General features: G+C 47.5%; 1 protein-coding gene across 1 annotated transcript in view; it reads right to left on the bottom strand.

Moving 5' to 3' along the window:
- The window catches only part of CIT (citron rho-interacting serine/threonine kinase), a 165,146-nt gene that overhangs the window by 94,318 nt on the left and 56,313 nt on the right, over positions 1–14,515 (bottom strand). The window contains exon 9 of the mRNA XM_029922425.1: positions 11,668–11,851. Coding sequence (XP_029778285.1) covers positions 11,668–11,851 — 184 coding nt within the window. The remainder of the gene's footprint in view (positions 1–11,667; positions 11,852–14,515) is intronic.

Raw genomic sequence — 14,515 nt, 5'->3', positions numbered from 1 at the left:
AAATTAAAAATAAACAAAAATTAAAAAGTAGTAAAGTACCGACGTAGGGCAGTGGAAACATTCCATGTGATACTATAATGGTGGATGCATGTCATTACCCATCTGTCCAAACCCACAAAATGCACACCACTAAGAGAGAACCCTAACGGTGAACCACGGACTTTGGGGGATGATGACACGTCAATGTAGATCCACCGACTGTAACAAGACCACCCCTCTTGGTGTGGGATGTTGATGATGCGGGAGACTGCACATTTGGGGGCAGGGGGTAAGCGGGAAATCTCTGTACCTCTTGTTAACATTGTTGTGAACCTAGACCTGCTCTTAAAAAAAAAAACTAAAGTCTTTAAAAAAAAACAAAAACAAAAAAAACCCTGATGTCCAGAGCCCAACCAGACCAATTAAACCAGAGAATGACTGGTAGCAGGGCCTGGGCAGCACCATATTTATCACGCTCTCGGGTGATTCTAATGTACAGAGAGGCTTGAGAACCTAGATGCTAATTAGAAGAATGGACCTGTGACTTAGGGTCCAGGTTCTTAAAACTCATCGTATGACTGTCCCCAACAATTGGCTCCAGGTGGCATTTCTGGCCAGGCCATTTGGTATTGGTGCCATTTGGTCACTCTTTGAGTAGGGACACAATCTTGAAGTTAATCATGGTGGGCTATGAATTTCAAAACAATGTACAGATTGCAGACACTGATTAAAGACTATTCCTACCCCCATTTTTAATAAGTCAACTACAGTATACCATTTCCATGAATTATTTCTGTAAAGAAATATACTAGAGACAGATATGGCTCAACATATTTGTGTTCTATTTATTTTTCATGTAGACACCTAGTTAAGAAAGTCAGAAGTCCTGCCCTCAAACAAGTAACACTGCAGAGAGAGAATTAATGTCATTGCCTTTGTCATCACTAATAGTGCTCATTTGCTGAGCACTGAACTATGCATCAGACACTAGATACTTTACAGGTTACTTCATTGGACTCAACAATCCTAAGAGCTGGGTATTGTCAACCCATGGCAATGAGGCCAAGGAATAGCTTACCCTACAGTCTCTACGTGCTCCTATCCCACTATGATGATGTGGGTGCAGGTGTGGTGCCGTAGAGCTGGGTTTTGGGTCAAAGTTGGGCTCTGCAACCCAACAGCCATGGGTTCAAATCCCAACTCTGCTACTTCTTGGCTAGACATCCCTGGATAAGCCAAGAAAAGCAACTCAAGGAATAGAGCTGCAGAGACCCTGGGAGCTCACAGAAGAAAGGGAAACAGATCACTCAAGAGAAGGTAATGTCCATCCATGACTGGCTGTGTGCAGTCCTGGGAGGGCAGCTCCAAGGCTGAGCCCAGGACAGTCCGGGTGCCCAACAACATCCATTCAGGTCGGTCCATAGCCACCCCTAGAAACGGCTCAATGCACACACATGAGCAACTCTTCCTCCCTTGTTTGGCGGCGCAGGGGGGTAATTACATGGGAAACAGTGCAGACTTTAGAGGCCCAGGCTGGTTCATGCTCCGGGCTCGATGAGATGCAGTACAATGAGGATGCTAATAAAAGAACATGCAGCCTGCCCACACATTGCTTGCCTACTCCTCCTGGCCACATCGCGGATACACAGCCAGTTATACCCATGGAGAGAAAAGGCACTTCTGAGCAGCGGGTGCACACAGCCACCCACCCACACACAGCAGTGCTGTCTCTTCAAACACGAAGCCAAGTTTGGGTTTTCCTCTTTTTTCCAGCTTCTATTTTCTAGAAAAATTTACTCTGAAATCAACATCTCGTCCTGATATACACATCTGCCTTGTAATTATAGAGGCACAAAGAGTATTAATAGAGGTAATGGTATATGACACACAGAGAGAAGGTTGGGCTTGGTGGTTTCTGCTGCAGCATAAAGCATATTTTCTTAAAATGTGTTAGATGTGACCTAAAAATTGCTTTCCATTTAACTCCAACATTTAAGTACCAATGATAAAAAGAAGTTTTCCCAGTGTCTATAATAATCCACAGGACTCAAAAAAAAAATCCTTAATAAAGCTACCAAGAGAATGCTTCGTATCAAAAGAAAATATGATCTGTGTTTCCGTCCTAAAGAAAGCATATGCGTTGAGTACTCTCTCATCGCTGCTATAATAATTAAGGTCCTGCATAAGCATCAAGCCATCCATTTAGTCGCTTAGGAATAGGATCCTAAGACTGCAGAAGATGCCACCAGATCACAGAGAACATAGATCACAAATCAGATATTCTTGAGATAACCAAGAATGGATACTTGAGTCTAAACCGAGGGGAATCAAAATTAGCTCAGCTGAGGGCCCTACCTTAATTGTGGCCAACAGCACTAAAAATACATGCAACTGCAAGATGTAATATGGTGCAAAAAATAAAACACTCATCAGCATTCTGTTCCAAAAATATATTGGCTTTTAAGATTGAGCACTCTGAAATTTATGAACTAACTTTATAAGCCCATTTCAAAACACACAAGTGGTGTCCATCATGAACACTTGGAAGTATTAAAAATACTGTTCTACTAAAGTTTCAGTGTCTAGCTGGCTCTGGGGCGCCCCCTCCAACCCACACACACACCACACATGCGCGGGCGCGCGGGCACACACACACACACAGACACGCAGCAGTGGTTTCCAGTTGGATTACAGCATCTGCTTTGGAATGATTAATAGGTAACTCAAGAAATCATTTATTAAGAACCACATTATTAATGAGAGCGTAGACTCATGTGATTTCTAGTACAGTCCCACCTCTAAGCCAGTGCTAGCTCTGCGGGGCACATCACTGACATACTGCCAGCTCCCCGCTGGACAGCTGAAGTGACCTAACTTACCTCCTCGAGTCCAGTTCTTGTAACCACCACACAGCGGTCAGTGAGAACCACATCTACCACGTCCCTACTCCAATCCCAAGCCTGAAGGCCCATCTTACCTCAACTCGGACCCCCTTCCCCATGCATCCCGGAGCTCCCACTACCCCACTGGGCTCTGTGCTCACTGGAGAGCCACAGGCGAGGCCCAGCCTCAGGGACCAGTGTGGCCGTTCCCCATCCCAGGCTGATTTCTTCACAGCTCGCACCGTCATCTGAAAATCTTTTATGAACTTATTCATCCTGTCTGCCCCCTCCCCCCCGCCCAACAGAATGCTAGCTTCCTGAGGGCAAGGACCTTGTCTGTCAGTTATGCCACAAGCCCAAGAACAACGTATTTGTGGGGTGAATGAATGGGAGAATGAATGGTATGCCAAATGTGTCTGTGCCCCAGGCAGCCTCGGCTTAGAGGTCACAGCGGACAGGGGAATCCAAACAAGAAGTACACTGAATCGAGGCTGGCACCATAAAGCCTCTGGCCCTCGCCTGGGAGATGCCCAGATACACTGGTTCTGGGACAGCAGGGTCACGATGACACACACACCGTCCCCTCCAGGGGACACTCAAACACTGGAGGGGGCGGGGAGCACAGGACATCCAGGTTGGGCACAGCACCATGCCCGCAGCACCGAGTTCCAGACTCCACTGGAAACCGGATCCGACAAGAAGCCTCGAGCACGTTTTAGGGAAGGAACCAGTTTAGCCAACACATCACGGACTCCATTCAGAGTAAACAAGAATTGGATGGAGATATTAGGACATCTGTCAGGCACCCCACGTGGAGCCTGATTCTCTCAATGGGCAGAAACCAGCAAGATGGCTTTATAAACTCAAGCAGGGAAGAAAGGAGAATTAAAAGCAGCCCTAGGCCCATCCTCACCCCAAAATAGCAAAAACAAGTATGACACGGACACTCGCTCCACTCCAGGTGCTAACGCTAACGCCAGGCGCTCTGCACGTCCCGAGCAGGTAGGTGCTGTAACAACCCCACTTTGTACATAAGGGAATCGAGGCTGGAAGAATTTAAATGCCTCATTCACAGGGGTGGTGAGCGGCAGAGTCTAGAACCCACATCTATCTGAGGCCAAAGCCCAGACTGCTAATGAGTGTACCACAGTTTGCCCCCCAAAATAAAGAATACCTATGTTCACTCTGAAGTTACAAGTGGGAAGAGTTGGCCATTCTCTGCCACGTGCAAGGTGTGTGACCTTCAGTAAGTAACCCAAGCCTCAAGATCAGTTTCCCTATCTGTGGAAGACTGGGTGGCTGAGATTAAAGGAGAAGGTTTGTCAAGCACTTAGAGGAGGGCCTGGCACCGTGCGTGAATTCTCGGTCAGATCCACTCTCTCACATTTATGATTAGGCCAGCCTGCAGGTTGTGCATAATCCAGGGAAATCATGAGCGTTGGAGGCAGCACAGCACATTGGTCCTGGAGGCAGCCAGCTACGGGTCTAGGTCTTACATGTGTTACTACCTGCAAGGTTTCAGGAAAAGAATTGAACTTGGCTGAGCCTCAGTGTCCTTGCCTGTGAAATGGGGATCATACCTGCTACCTCACAGAGTTGTGGCGAGACTGTGAAGACTTTGTGAGAGAACGCCTATAAAAGCATTCAGCATAGCTAGGGGGGCACACAAGACGTGCTCAAGAGAGGACAGCGTCCATTAGCTGTGCAGAAGGAATGGTATAAAGTGAGCAGAAGGAATTGGCATAATCATAATTCCTGGCCACTTTAGTGTAATTCAATTTGAAAAATGTTCTTTGAAGACCTGCCAAGGGCAAGGCACTTTTTCAGGCAAAAGGTGGAAGACACGGTCCCTGACCTCAATGAGCACTGAGCAGTGTGCCCAGACACAGGGGACAAGAAGGAGATACAAATGAAAAGGAAGGCTGGGGGTCTTGGCATACCAGGTTTGAATACCAAGTTCTGGAGCGGCCATTAATTTTGTGCCCACTGTGAGGCTACTGAAGGTCTGAGCAGGAGAATGACATCATCCAACTTGTGCTCTGGAAGAATTCCATCCTCTGTGGAGAACGGATCAGATCTGGGAAGACTGGAGGCAGAGGAATCAGTTAGGAGGCTACTGCAATAGTCTAAGCAAAACCCCATGAGGGGTGGTGGTAAGGACAGAAAGATGGGTATCCAAGCAACATCCTAGAGGTACAACCTTGAGGACTTGGCAAATGATAGGCTGGTGGGAAAGATGGAGAACAGCCTAAGATGGCTCAGTTTTCTTGTCTACAAGGGTAGAAAAAATGATAGTTTCTTAAATGAAGAAACCAAAACTGGCTAACTGAGTGAGCACACAAGTCTGTCTGTGTCGGGAGGGAACGGAGGTCAGGGATGTTGAGAAACTGGTAGAAGTCCTGGCAATAATGAACACAGGACATTCTGGGAGGAAGGCCATAGGGAAAGGAGATTGTAAGTCAAGGAACTGAATGAGATCAGCAAGACCGGGCTAAAAGGTTAACTGAGAATGGACCTTGAGGAGACAGTGCAACATTTCAAAGACCTGGAACAGACGATGACAGCCAAGAAGCAGTGAGATCGGCAGTCAGAGAGGTAGGAGGGAAAACAAATTTCCATGATGTGGAAGAGATGCCAGCAGAGACACCAGCAGAAAGTTTCAAGACACGTGTGGTAACAGACTGTACCACGTGGTGCAGTGGGGATCACCGGCTTTGGTGGTTGAGTGGAATCCGTGGCTTCTCAGATAGTAATTTCTGTAAGGTTGTAGAGACTGAAAGAGAGGCATGGAGTGCGGGCTATTCTTCCAGGAAGCTGGTCAAAGAAAGGAAGATGACAGAGGTCAGGAGACTTAAGACAAGGAAAACAGAGAGAAGGAGAGATATTCACTTAGGCGAGGGAAGAGGTGCCAAACTGGCGCAGAGCTTGGGAACACACAGCACCATTTAGTCAATTACTGTCTTCTGAAGGGATCCGAGGCAACCATGCAAATTAGCATGTGTAGGCCAGCAAAAAACGCACTTGACAGATCTTTTGGAGCCTAATCTTCAGGATCAGACTAGGCTCGTTTGGATTACATTTCCTAAAGGTATCTTTAAGACAAACAAGAAGGCGGCAGAATGGTCCTGCCAGGCCCGAGAGGCAAGCACGCACAGTCTAAATAGAGAACAGAATAAGGCAAGGAGAACAAGATGTGCTTGACTAAAGGAAAGAAGAAATGGAGTGAGTGAGAGGAGAGAACCCAACCCAACAGAGGCAGATGTCAGGTATCTGGTCTGGATGATGGTGGGATGGAAACAACACAGGGTGCTTGAAGGCAGGAACCATGGGCAGGATCTCGTTAAGGTTTTTGAAACTTATTTGGGAAGCACAGAGGAGAATACACATGTTTGTGTACCAGAGCACATTCTGTTATTGTTGCCTTTTTTTTTTTTTTAAATCAAAACACAGATAAACCTCTTTGCAAGGGATCTGGAGGTAGCATGCACAATGACAGCCAGCCACGGGCTGGATGTGGAAAGAAAGATCGTTTTTAAGGGAAGACTACCCACCATCCTAAGTATTTCAGTAAAAAGGAAGTAGGACCATTTGGAGGATTCAGGCCATCCTCCACTGGAATAAGCCATCCCCAGGATAAATGACAGAAGGTGGCTGGAAGTGCAAAACATAGATTTGCATAGACACGCATCATAGAGTCGCCAACAAATTGAAAGCTGCAGCCATAAAAATGATTTGGACTGATTCACCAAATGCTTACTGAGCATCTTGTATATCATCGGCCTGAAGACACGGTGAAGAGGAAGGTCAACACAATTCCCTGTGCTTACCAAGCTTACACTCAAGCAAAGAAGACCTTTCAGAGAGAGAGAGTATATCTGCATGTGTTAATGTACACACACACACACACACACACACACACACACACACACACCAGGGAAGAGTCTCTAAATGACAGGAGGAAGAAATTTTTTTTTAAAAATCCAAGAGCTACATAGTCTGCCTACTCAAAAAACTTGCAGAGATTGAAAACAAAATCCAGCAATTAGACTGTTTGCCAGCTCTCATCGCCCCCTGCCCCCGACCCCACTGCCCATATCATTCCCCACAATAGGCCTCCACTTCCAACAAGCATGTGAGCCTGGGGACACCACACAAATCTCCCAATTTCTCCTCCCAGCAGCCTTGATACCTGGCAGCATAGCACAGTGGCTACGAGACTCTGGAGCTGCCACATTGTCTGGGTTCAACTTCCAGCTGAGCCACTCGGAGCTACATGACCTTGGGGTAAGTTGCTTAATATCTCCATGCCTCAGTTTCCTTACATGTAAAATGAGAATAAAGACAGGCCCTTCCTTGTGGGCCACTGTGCACTTTAAGTGAGTTAATCTGCGTAAAATGCTTAAAACAGAGCCTGAAACAGAGTTGGTGGCCTATAAGTGCCACTTGACCCACCTTCCCTTCCCCTCATCCAAATCTACCGTCTTTTAAAAGGTCAAATATTTTACCTCCCATTAGTGGGCTCACACACTCAGTTCCCAATACAGGCATTTACTGAGGATCTACCATGTCCTGTGCTCCAGGAGAACTGGGATCAATCAGATCCAGCCCTGCTCAAGATCACGGTGGACTTGAGGAAATGGATAGACAGTCCAGTGAAGATCACTGCCATAACTTGGCGAGAGCTGGGACTTGGCATTGCCTATTAAGTGTCTCCCACAATGGAGGCTGCCCTCCTTTCCTGACTCCAAGAGCAGTCGGATAGCCCGTCTGTACCATGATATTCTGCAGGAAAGGTGTTTGCTCTGGGTCCCCTGGACTCTTTCAAACATATGTGCCTTGACTTGTTCAACTTGACAGAAAGGAACCCGTCCTGGGACTGGGCGTCCTAATTCTGCCCCCCAGTCCATTCCATCCCCACAACTACCTCTTACCCATAGGTATCTGGCAAGTGTATATTAAGCTGTGGTTGGTCAGATGTTTAAGCTTCTCTAGCATTAAATTTCCAGGGCCTGGGAAGCTGGGTTTCTGCTCTGGCATGACCAGACTACTGAATTATTGCTGAGTCCCTTCCATATCCTCTCAGTATAAATAGGACACTATGCATATACAGAGTATACTAGTAATAACAAAAATAAGAGTAAATGTTAACTGAGACTTTTCCATGGGCCAAGTACTAGATCAAGTGCTTCTGTGCTTCACATAATCCTCTCGAAAGCCCTAAGAGAAAGGGAACATTATTACCCCACCTTTGCGGCGAAGGAAACAGACATGCAAAGAAGCCCCAGTGAGGCAAAGAAGAGGCACAAGAACCTGGTTCCCTGAAAATCTGGGAAGGCAATGGTGGAAGCCATTCCTTGTTCCTCCAAGTGTGTAGATGGCTGGCGCTGAAACAAAACTTCAGATCACCCAGAAGGAAAGGAAAGAGCCCAGAGCCAAAAGGAAGAGAGAGCCCCTTCCTAAAAACAGCCTATTTGGGCACTGGCATCCTACGTATTCCAGCCTCCCTGAGATCTCTTTGCTCCTCCAAGATCTCCAAGTTCTCCAAAAGCATCAAACCAGCACGTGTAAAACTAGCACAAAATATCAAACCAACTGGCTTCTTCCTTCTAGAGTTTATAGTGAAGGTTTGAAGAAATGCACTGTTTCATCAAGAGCTTAAATGAAGCAGTACTTCATATCTAGGAGGGACACAGATCTAAAGACATATACCCCATGCTGACAGGGGAGGGAAGAGAGCTGGGATCCATTTTATTTTTAAACCTTTAACACACATCGTTAACATACTGTAAAATTCAAGCAAACAGAGACTCAGAGAAACACCCAAGCATTCAGAGCTTGGGGATGTGACTTGGGCTATCATCAGTTAAAAAGAAAAAGAGGCACGAGGGCAGACACTCCCTCACTCTCCAGCACCGGCTCTGCCAGAATCCCACCCCACAGACAACCAAAACTAGTCCTGTGGAACCTCTCCCGCTCCCTCCAACTCAAGCTGTGAGGAACGCCCACGATCCCTCAGACACAGAGCGCTGAGATCAAGATTCTTGCTGAGCCTAAAATAAAGATGCACTCAATGCCTGGCTTAAAAACCGTCTGGGGTCCCAGAAAAGGATCCTAAAAAGTGGCCAATGATCACAACAATTAAAACCATTCCCACCACCGGAGCCTCCGAGAAAACTCCTCATTCACTCAGCTCCACCTTTGAACATTTCATGCAATTCACCGGTAACAGATCTGGGTCGTGCACAGCATCATCTGCTATTTCCTCGGTGGGGTGAAGAGTGAGTAGCGGCACACGTAATCCCTGTGTGTCCACAGAAACCTGTGATGCTGAAAACAGGGGTGGGGAGAAGGAGGAACTCACTCAGGAAGGAAGAGAAGGTCCCTGGTGGCAGTGGTGGGACACCCAGAAAATGCCTCCTCCCGCCTCACAACGTATCTGCGGGAGCTTCTAACTAATTTCATCACTGCCTCTTCTATTGAATTTCTAACTAATGAGAATGCAATCTGTCCAGGGTCACCTACATCCAACAGGTGGAGTGAATTCCTAAAATGATGCTATGGGTTTCACCCGTAGGGCTGCCCATGGCAAGAAGAGCCCAATCCGACAGCAAGATCACACTAAAAGACACGAGATGAAAGAAAAATCTTTCGGATTCCAAAGTTCCCCAAAGACAGGACTACTCCAAGCCCATCTTCCAGATGAGACATGTACGGATTTGTTTGCAGGCACTTTTTTTTCTTTTTTAGGAGAACCTTATTAAGCATTCTGTTGGGGCATGAACAGAAGCTCGTTTTATGCTCTGGAGATGTATTGTGAACTATCGAAGGTAAAATAGCTGATCTTCAAATACAATAAGCAGTATAAACACAGTTGGGGCGAGGGGGGGAATCACGAGCAAATTAAATCAACAAATACTTATCGAGTGCCTGGGCCTGGAAACTGCGATGTCCCTGTCACAGAGCTGTCTTAACAGAGCTCTCCGTGAGGAGCCGATGCAATTCCAGGCTTCCAGAACGGTAAGCCATTAATCACACGCTGCTTCGGTTTAATGGCAATGCCTAAGATCCTCCACATCATTCTGTCTTTTTGCCCCCAAAATCAAATTCCCCCAAGCCCTTCTTAATTTGTCAGATCACTAGTACCCCAAGCAAGCTTCCACAATAAGCCAGCCAGCCTACTGCTAACCAGAACTAGAACTCTCCCCACGTCTCCGTCCAGTCCGAACTGTGACCTTCAGTGTGCCGTGTGTGTCAATGTTCGGCTCCCCCCAACCACACGTTCTTTCCTATCAGCCCTCCGCTTCTGCCCTGCTCTTGAAATGCCCTGCTGGGCTATTTCAAACCCATCTGATGGCACATTCAACAGCTAGTGAGCTCTCTGCCTCTCCTCCTACCATCCAGATTGTTTTGGGGCTGCAGAGCAAATTAGTCAGAAAGGCACAGCCAACGCCACCAAAATCAAACCCCAAATATTCACCCGGCCCACCCCCCCCAGGGAAGGAGTAAAGTAGGACCATGGCGGCATCTTTCAAGATTAAAAATCTCTCTCCAATTCAATCACAACCCACAACCCAATTTCATCTCAAGTGCCCAATTCCCCACAATGGTCTGAGATCTTTTGAGGAACACTAGTGTCAAAATAGCACCCATGGGGAGAAACCATCCAAGAACCGACACATGCCTTCAAATGGATATCTTAACTACAAGCACAACAAATCAGGAATGGGTGCTGCCAAGGAGAAAATCAAATTCTGCTTATCTCCTAAGCGGGCAGCAACTAATTACCTAATGTTACCCCAAGAGCCTCCCGGCGAGAAAGCCAGGGCACTGGGGGAATGACCCAGCTGGTCCAAGACCTTCCCGAGGAACTCATGCCTCTGAACGCAGAATGTCATCGGATCACAGAACGAAGCAAGACACTGAGCTCCGACATCCACAGAAGCTACTGCATCTGAAAGAAATTCCAGGAGGCTGGGAGCCAGGACCCTCTGGTCCCAAGTGCCGTGTGAATGCGTTTTTCATGAGCTTTTTCAAGAATGGAGAAGAGACCTATCATGTCAAGAGGTTTACAGTGATGTTTATACATCCATTTTCTAGTCTCCAGGTTTGTTTGGCATCCCCCCCCCCTCCCCGGGAAGCCAAATTTCTGTGAATCAATGACTCGGCGACATCACACTCCCTCCCAGTGGCTCACGGTAACGGGGCTCTCTCTGGTAACCAGTGCTCCACCAGCTCAGCCAGGCTCAGCTCCCAGATCTCTGATCTTGCAGTAGACTTCGAGCGGAACCGAGCACCACCTATCCGTTAGGGCTCGGGTACAGCCACTTGCAGCTCAGCGAAGCCATCATAAACCTTGAGCTTATGAGATCTCGCTCCACAGCCAAGATAGCAACCTCCACCCACCCACCTGAGAGGGAGACGGATACACAGATGGATAAGGAGACGGACAGCTCCCTGGAGCCCTGCACGTTTCTCCTTCCACCAAGCATCTGCACTGCTAGCTATCCCCCCACTATTTCCTCCCCTCTAAAAGAAGACCAAACACTGGAAAACTAATCCAAAGTGCCCAATGGACAATTAGGATGCTAGGGAGAGGGAGAGGGACCTGAAACACAGCAAGATGAGAACATTAACAGTCTACCATACCCCACCGAAGCCCAGAGAGGTAAACCGCTCCCCACATGCAGGCTGATTACCAGCTTCCCCTCACTGCGCTCCCCCCTCCCCACCCCACCACCCCCACCACCTTTGGGCTCTGTATGCCTTGCATCAGTGCAGGTCTTCAGAAAGTCAAATTTTCACTTACTCAGATCTACCAAGAATCCCCAGTGCCTTGCTATACGAAAACCCCACAAACGGCAGTTCTTCGCCCGAGAAACCAGAGAGGCTCAGCTGGCGTGGAGAGGATGAAACCCACGAATTCTTCTCTGGTTCATCAAAATTGGAGGTGTCATCATCAGACTTGAGGGTGGGAACGAAGGGGGGAGGAGCTGGTTAAAGAAAAACAAGAAGAAGAGGGGGAGAAGATAATTCAGACGGATTCAACACTGTTGCGGAGAAAATCTCGTCTTACTCCTTCAGCGGTTCCCGATGGCACTGCAGCGCCTGCTTTCAATCTGGCTCACACAGGCAGACCCAGCCTTGGCTCTTACAGCAACAAGAGATTAACCCCTTCTCTGCCAACATGGCCACCAACCGGCAGACAGGCTGCCTTCCCCGCTGGGGTAAACTGAAGGAGAAACTCAAACAGGTCAGCTGGCGGAACAAACACTTGGGGAACTCACGTGAGCAAGTGGCTCGTTCGTGAGATTTCCAGAACGCTTCGACAGAGCATCAGGCTGGCCAGTGCCAGCATGCCAGCTGACCTACACCTATGTGTTTCCTCCTCTGGACAGCTCTAAGTCATTCATATTTAATGCTACCCACTGAAATAAGAAGCATTTCTACATCTCTGCATACTAACCGGGATGGGAGGAAGGGGCAGGAGAGGGGCTCTGGGAGGTATGTAACTCATGTTAGGACAGCACTGCAGTCTAGCTCATTCATATCCAGGGGAGTATGCTCAGAGCGCTTATCAACCACTTTTTTTTTTTTTTAGTTCATTATCCCTCCTCCCCACCTCAATCATGCCACCCGAATCCACCGCAGTTTAATCAGCATAATGAAACACCAGCCAAATAAAGTTCTTCCCGGTGATTTACAACACCCCTGCGCGCTGACGGTGTCAACGCACCGATGGGCATCAGCGTCCTACCTCGTTAAGGCATGACTCCCAGCTAGGGACATCTTACATCTTCTCCACTTCCTGCAGACCTACTAAGCTCTCTGGATCAGGGACTGGGGACTCTCGGCCATCAGTCACCAGGAGGCTGTCCATTGTGGTGGGCTCCGGGGGGTGGAGCGGGCCAGAAGCGTTACCATGACTGCAGGCTGAGGCGTCAGTGGAGAGCCGGCCGGTTGGGTTGGCAAGCCGGGCATCACAGCCCCCGCAGTGCAGGCTTCATGCTCCCCACTCTATGCGTGCTCCGGCTGTAACCCCACCTGGCCGCCTGCGTGGCAGGGGCCAATGCTGATCCAAGTGACAGAGCCGCATGAGTCACTGCCGGAGCTTGCTACAGCGCCCCCTAGGACAGTTGTCACAGTCCAGGCTTCCTTTTTAACCCCGTGTTTCCTGAACCAAGCTTGTGCACCAGAGAGGAGCAGCAGTCTTGTTTTCAGCTTACAGACCCAGAAGAATCTGTTTCCAAAGTACCCCAGTGACAACAATATCGGAAGCAGCGCTGGGGAGCAGATGGAGTGGTGAGGGGTTGGGGGGAGGGTCAGGAAAGGAAGCCACGACCAGGAGGTCTGGCTGCTCCTGGGAAGTGCCAAGGAGCATTCGCTGAGCTTCAGGCACCCTGAGAGGAGGTGGGAGACTGAAAACGTAGAACTGCCGGAACATTGTTCAACACCGCCAAGCTCTCAAGAGGATTTAAATCTTCCCTGTAGTATCAGAATCTACTTGCTTCATACTTTAAAAATTAGCTGATGGAAAGAAAATTTCCATTGAATGCTTCAGCCCACATGCCATGTGTACCTCCATCAACATAGCCTCAAATCCAACCTGAGTTCAATTACCTAATACTTTTCTTAAGCAAAATGAAAAGAAGAGAATTAATGCAAATTACATTTCATAAGGATGAGAAAGAGAAGTTTTCCACCCCAAGAAACCCAAATAAAGACCGAGGAAATATATGGAGATTCACAGACAATACTCCTACGGAAGCGTTATCATTAACGGCACCTTACTTTAAAATCCGAGTGGGTTCAAATCTCAGCTCCACCACTTGCCGGCTCTGTGGCTTTGGGCAAGTCACTTAACCTCTCTGAGCCTCATTTTCAACATAGAGATAACTTCCTCAGAGGGCTGTTGGGAGGTTTAAATGAAAAAACGCTATACAAAGTGTTTAGCCTATTTCTCGGCATTCAGTCAACACTCCAGAAACATCACCTGCTATTATTGTTATTGCTCACATGAAGTACATGTTTTTGACAGATCCTGCAGTTACTGAGAGCTCGTGAGATACAGCACGCTCTGTGTTACAAACTCTTCTTCCTTGCGCAAATCACACGCACACTCATGTGGATGTTTGTGTTTATCGTATCATTTCATTCCGAACAGAAGTTTAATTCTCTTTCCACTATATACTAATTTATCATTGGGAGACTAAAATAGAATTCTGTTTCTGAGTTAAGAGTATGATTAATATAGGGGTAGGAGCTACCCTCTGTGAAATAATTATGATTGAGAAATTCTGCACTATAAAATAAGATTTCTCTTAAAAACTCCATCATGCTCAAAGCTAGCCCATATGGTCGAGATTAGAAAAAGGGCCAGTCTTCAATAAAAGGAAGGAGAATCAACATGAAATACACCGGATGGTAAGAGGTGAGATACTCACAAGAAGGATTAAAAGCTAGGGATATAAAGCTCTAGACAGGTGGACAGTCACTTGAGTACAACAGGAAAGTCTGAAAAGAAGGGTTTATAAGGGCCACATTTAGGCAAGAAAAGAGCCACAGACTCAACCCAAAAACAAATGGGCAAATTGGAAGTTCTCTGCCCACCAGAAAGTGAGAAGACGTCTACCCTTGGCCAGGATCCTTTTAGGGGG

The sequence above is a fragment of the Suricata suricatta genome, chromosome 14 (assembly GCF_006229205.1).
Source record: "Suricata suricatta isolate VVHF042 chromosome 14, meerkat_22Aug2017_6uvM2_HiC, whole genome shotgun sequence".
In the NCBI taxonomy this organism is placed as follows: Eukaryota; Metazoa; Chordata; class Mammalia; order Carnivora; family Herpestidae; genus Suricata; species Suricata suricatta.
Note: the sequence above shows the minus strand (reverse complement) of the source record. Positions and strands in the feature narration are given on the sequence as shown.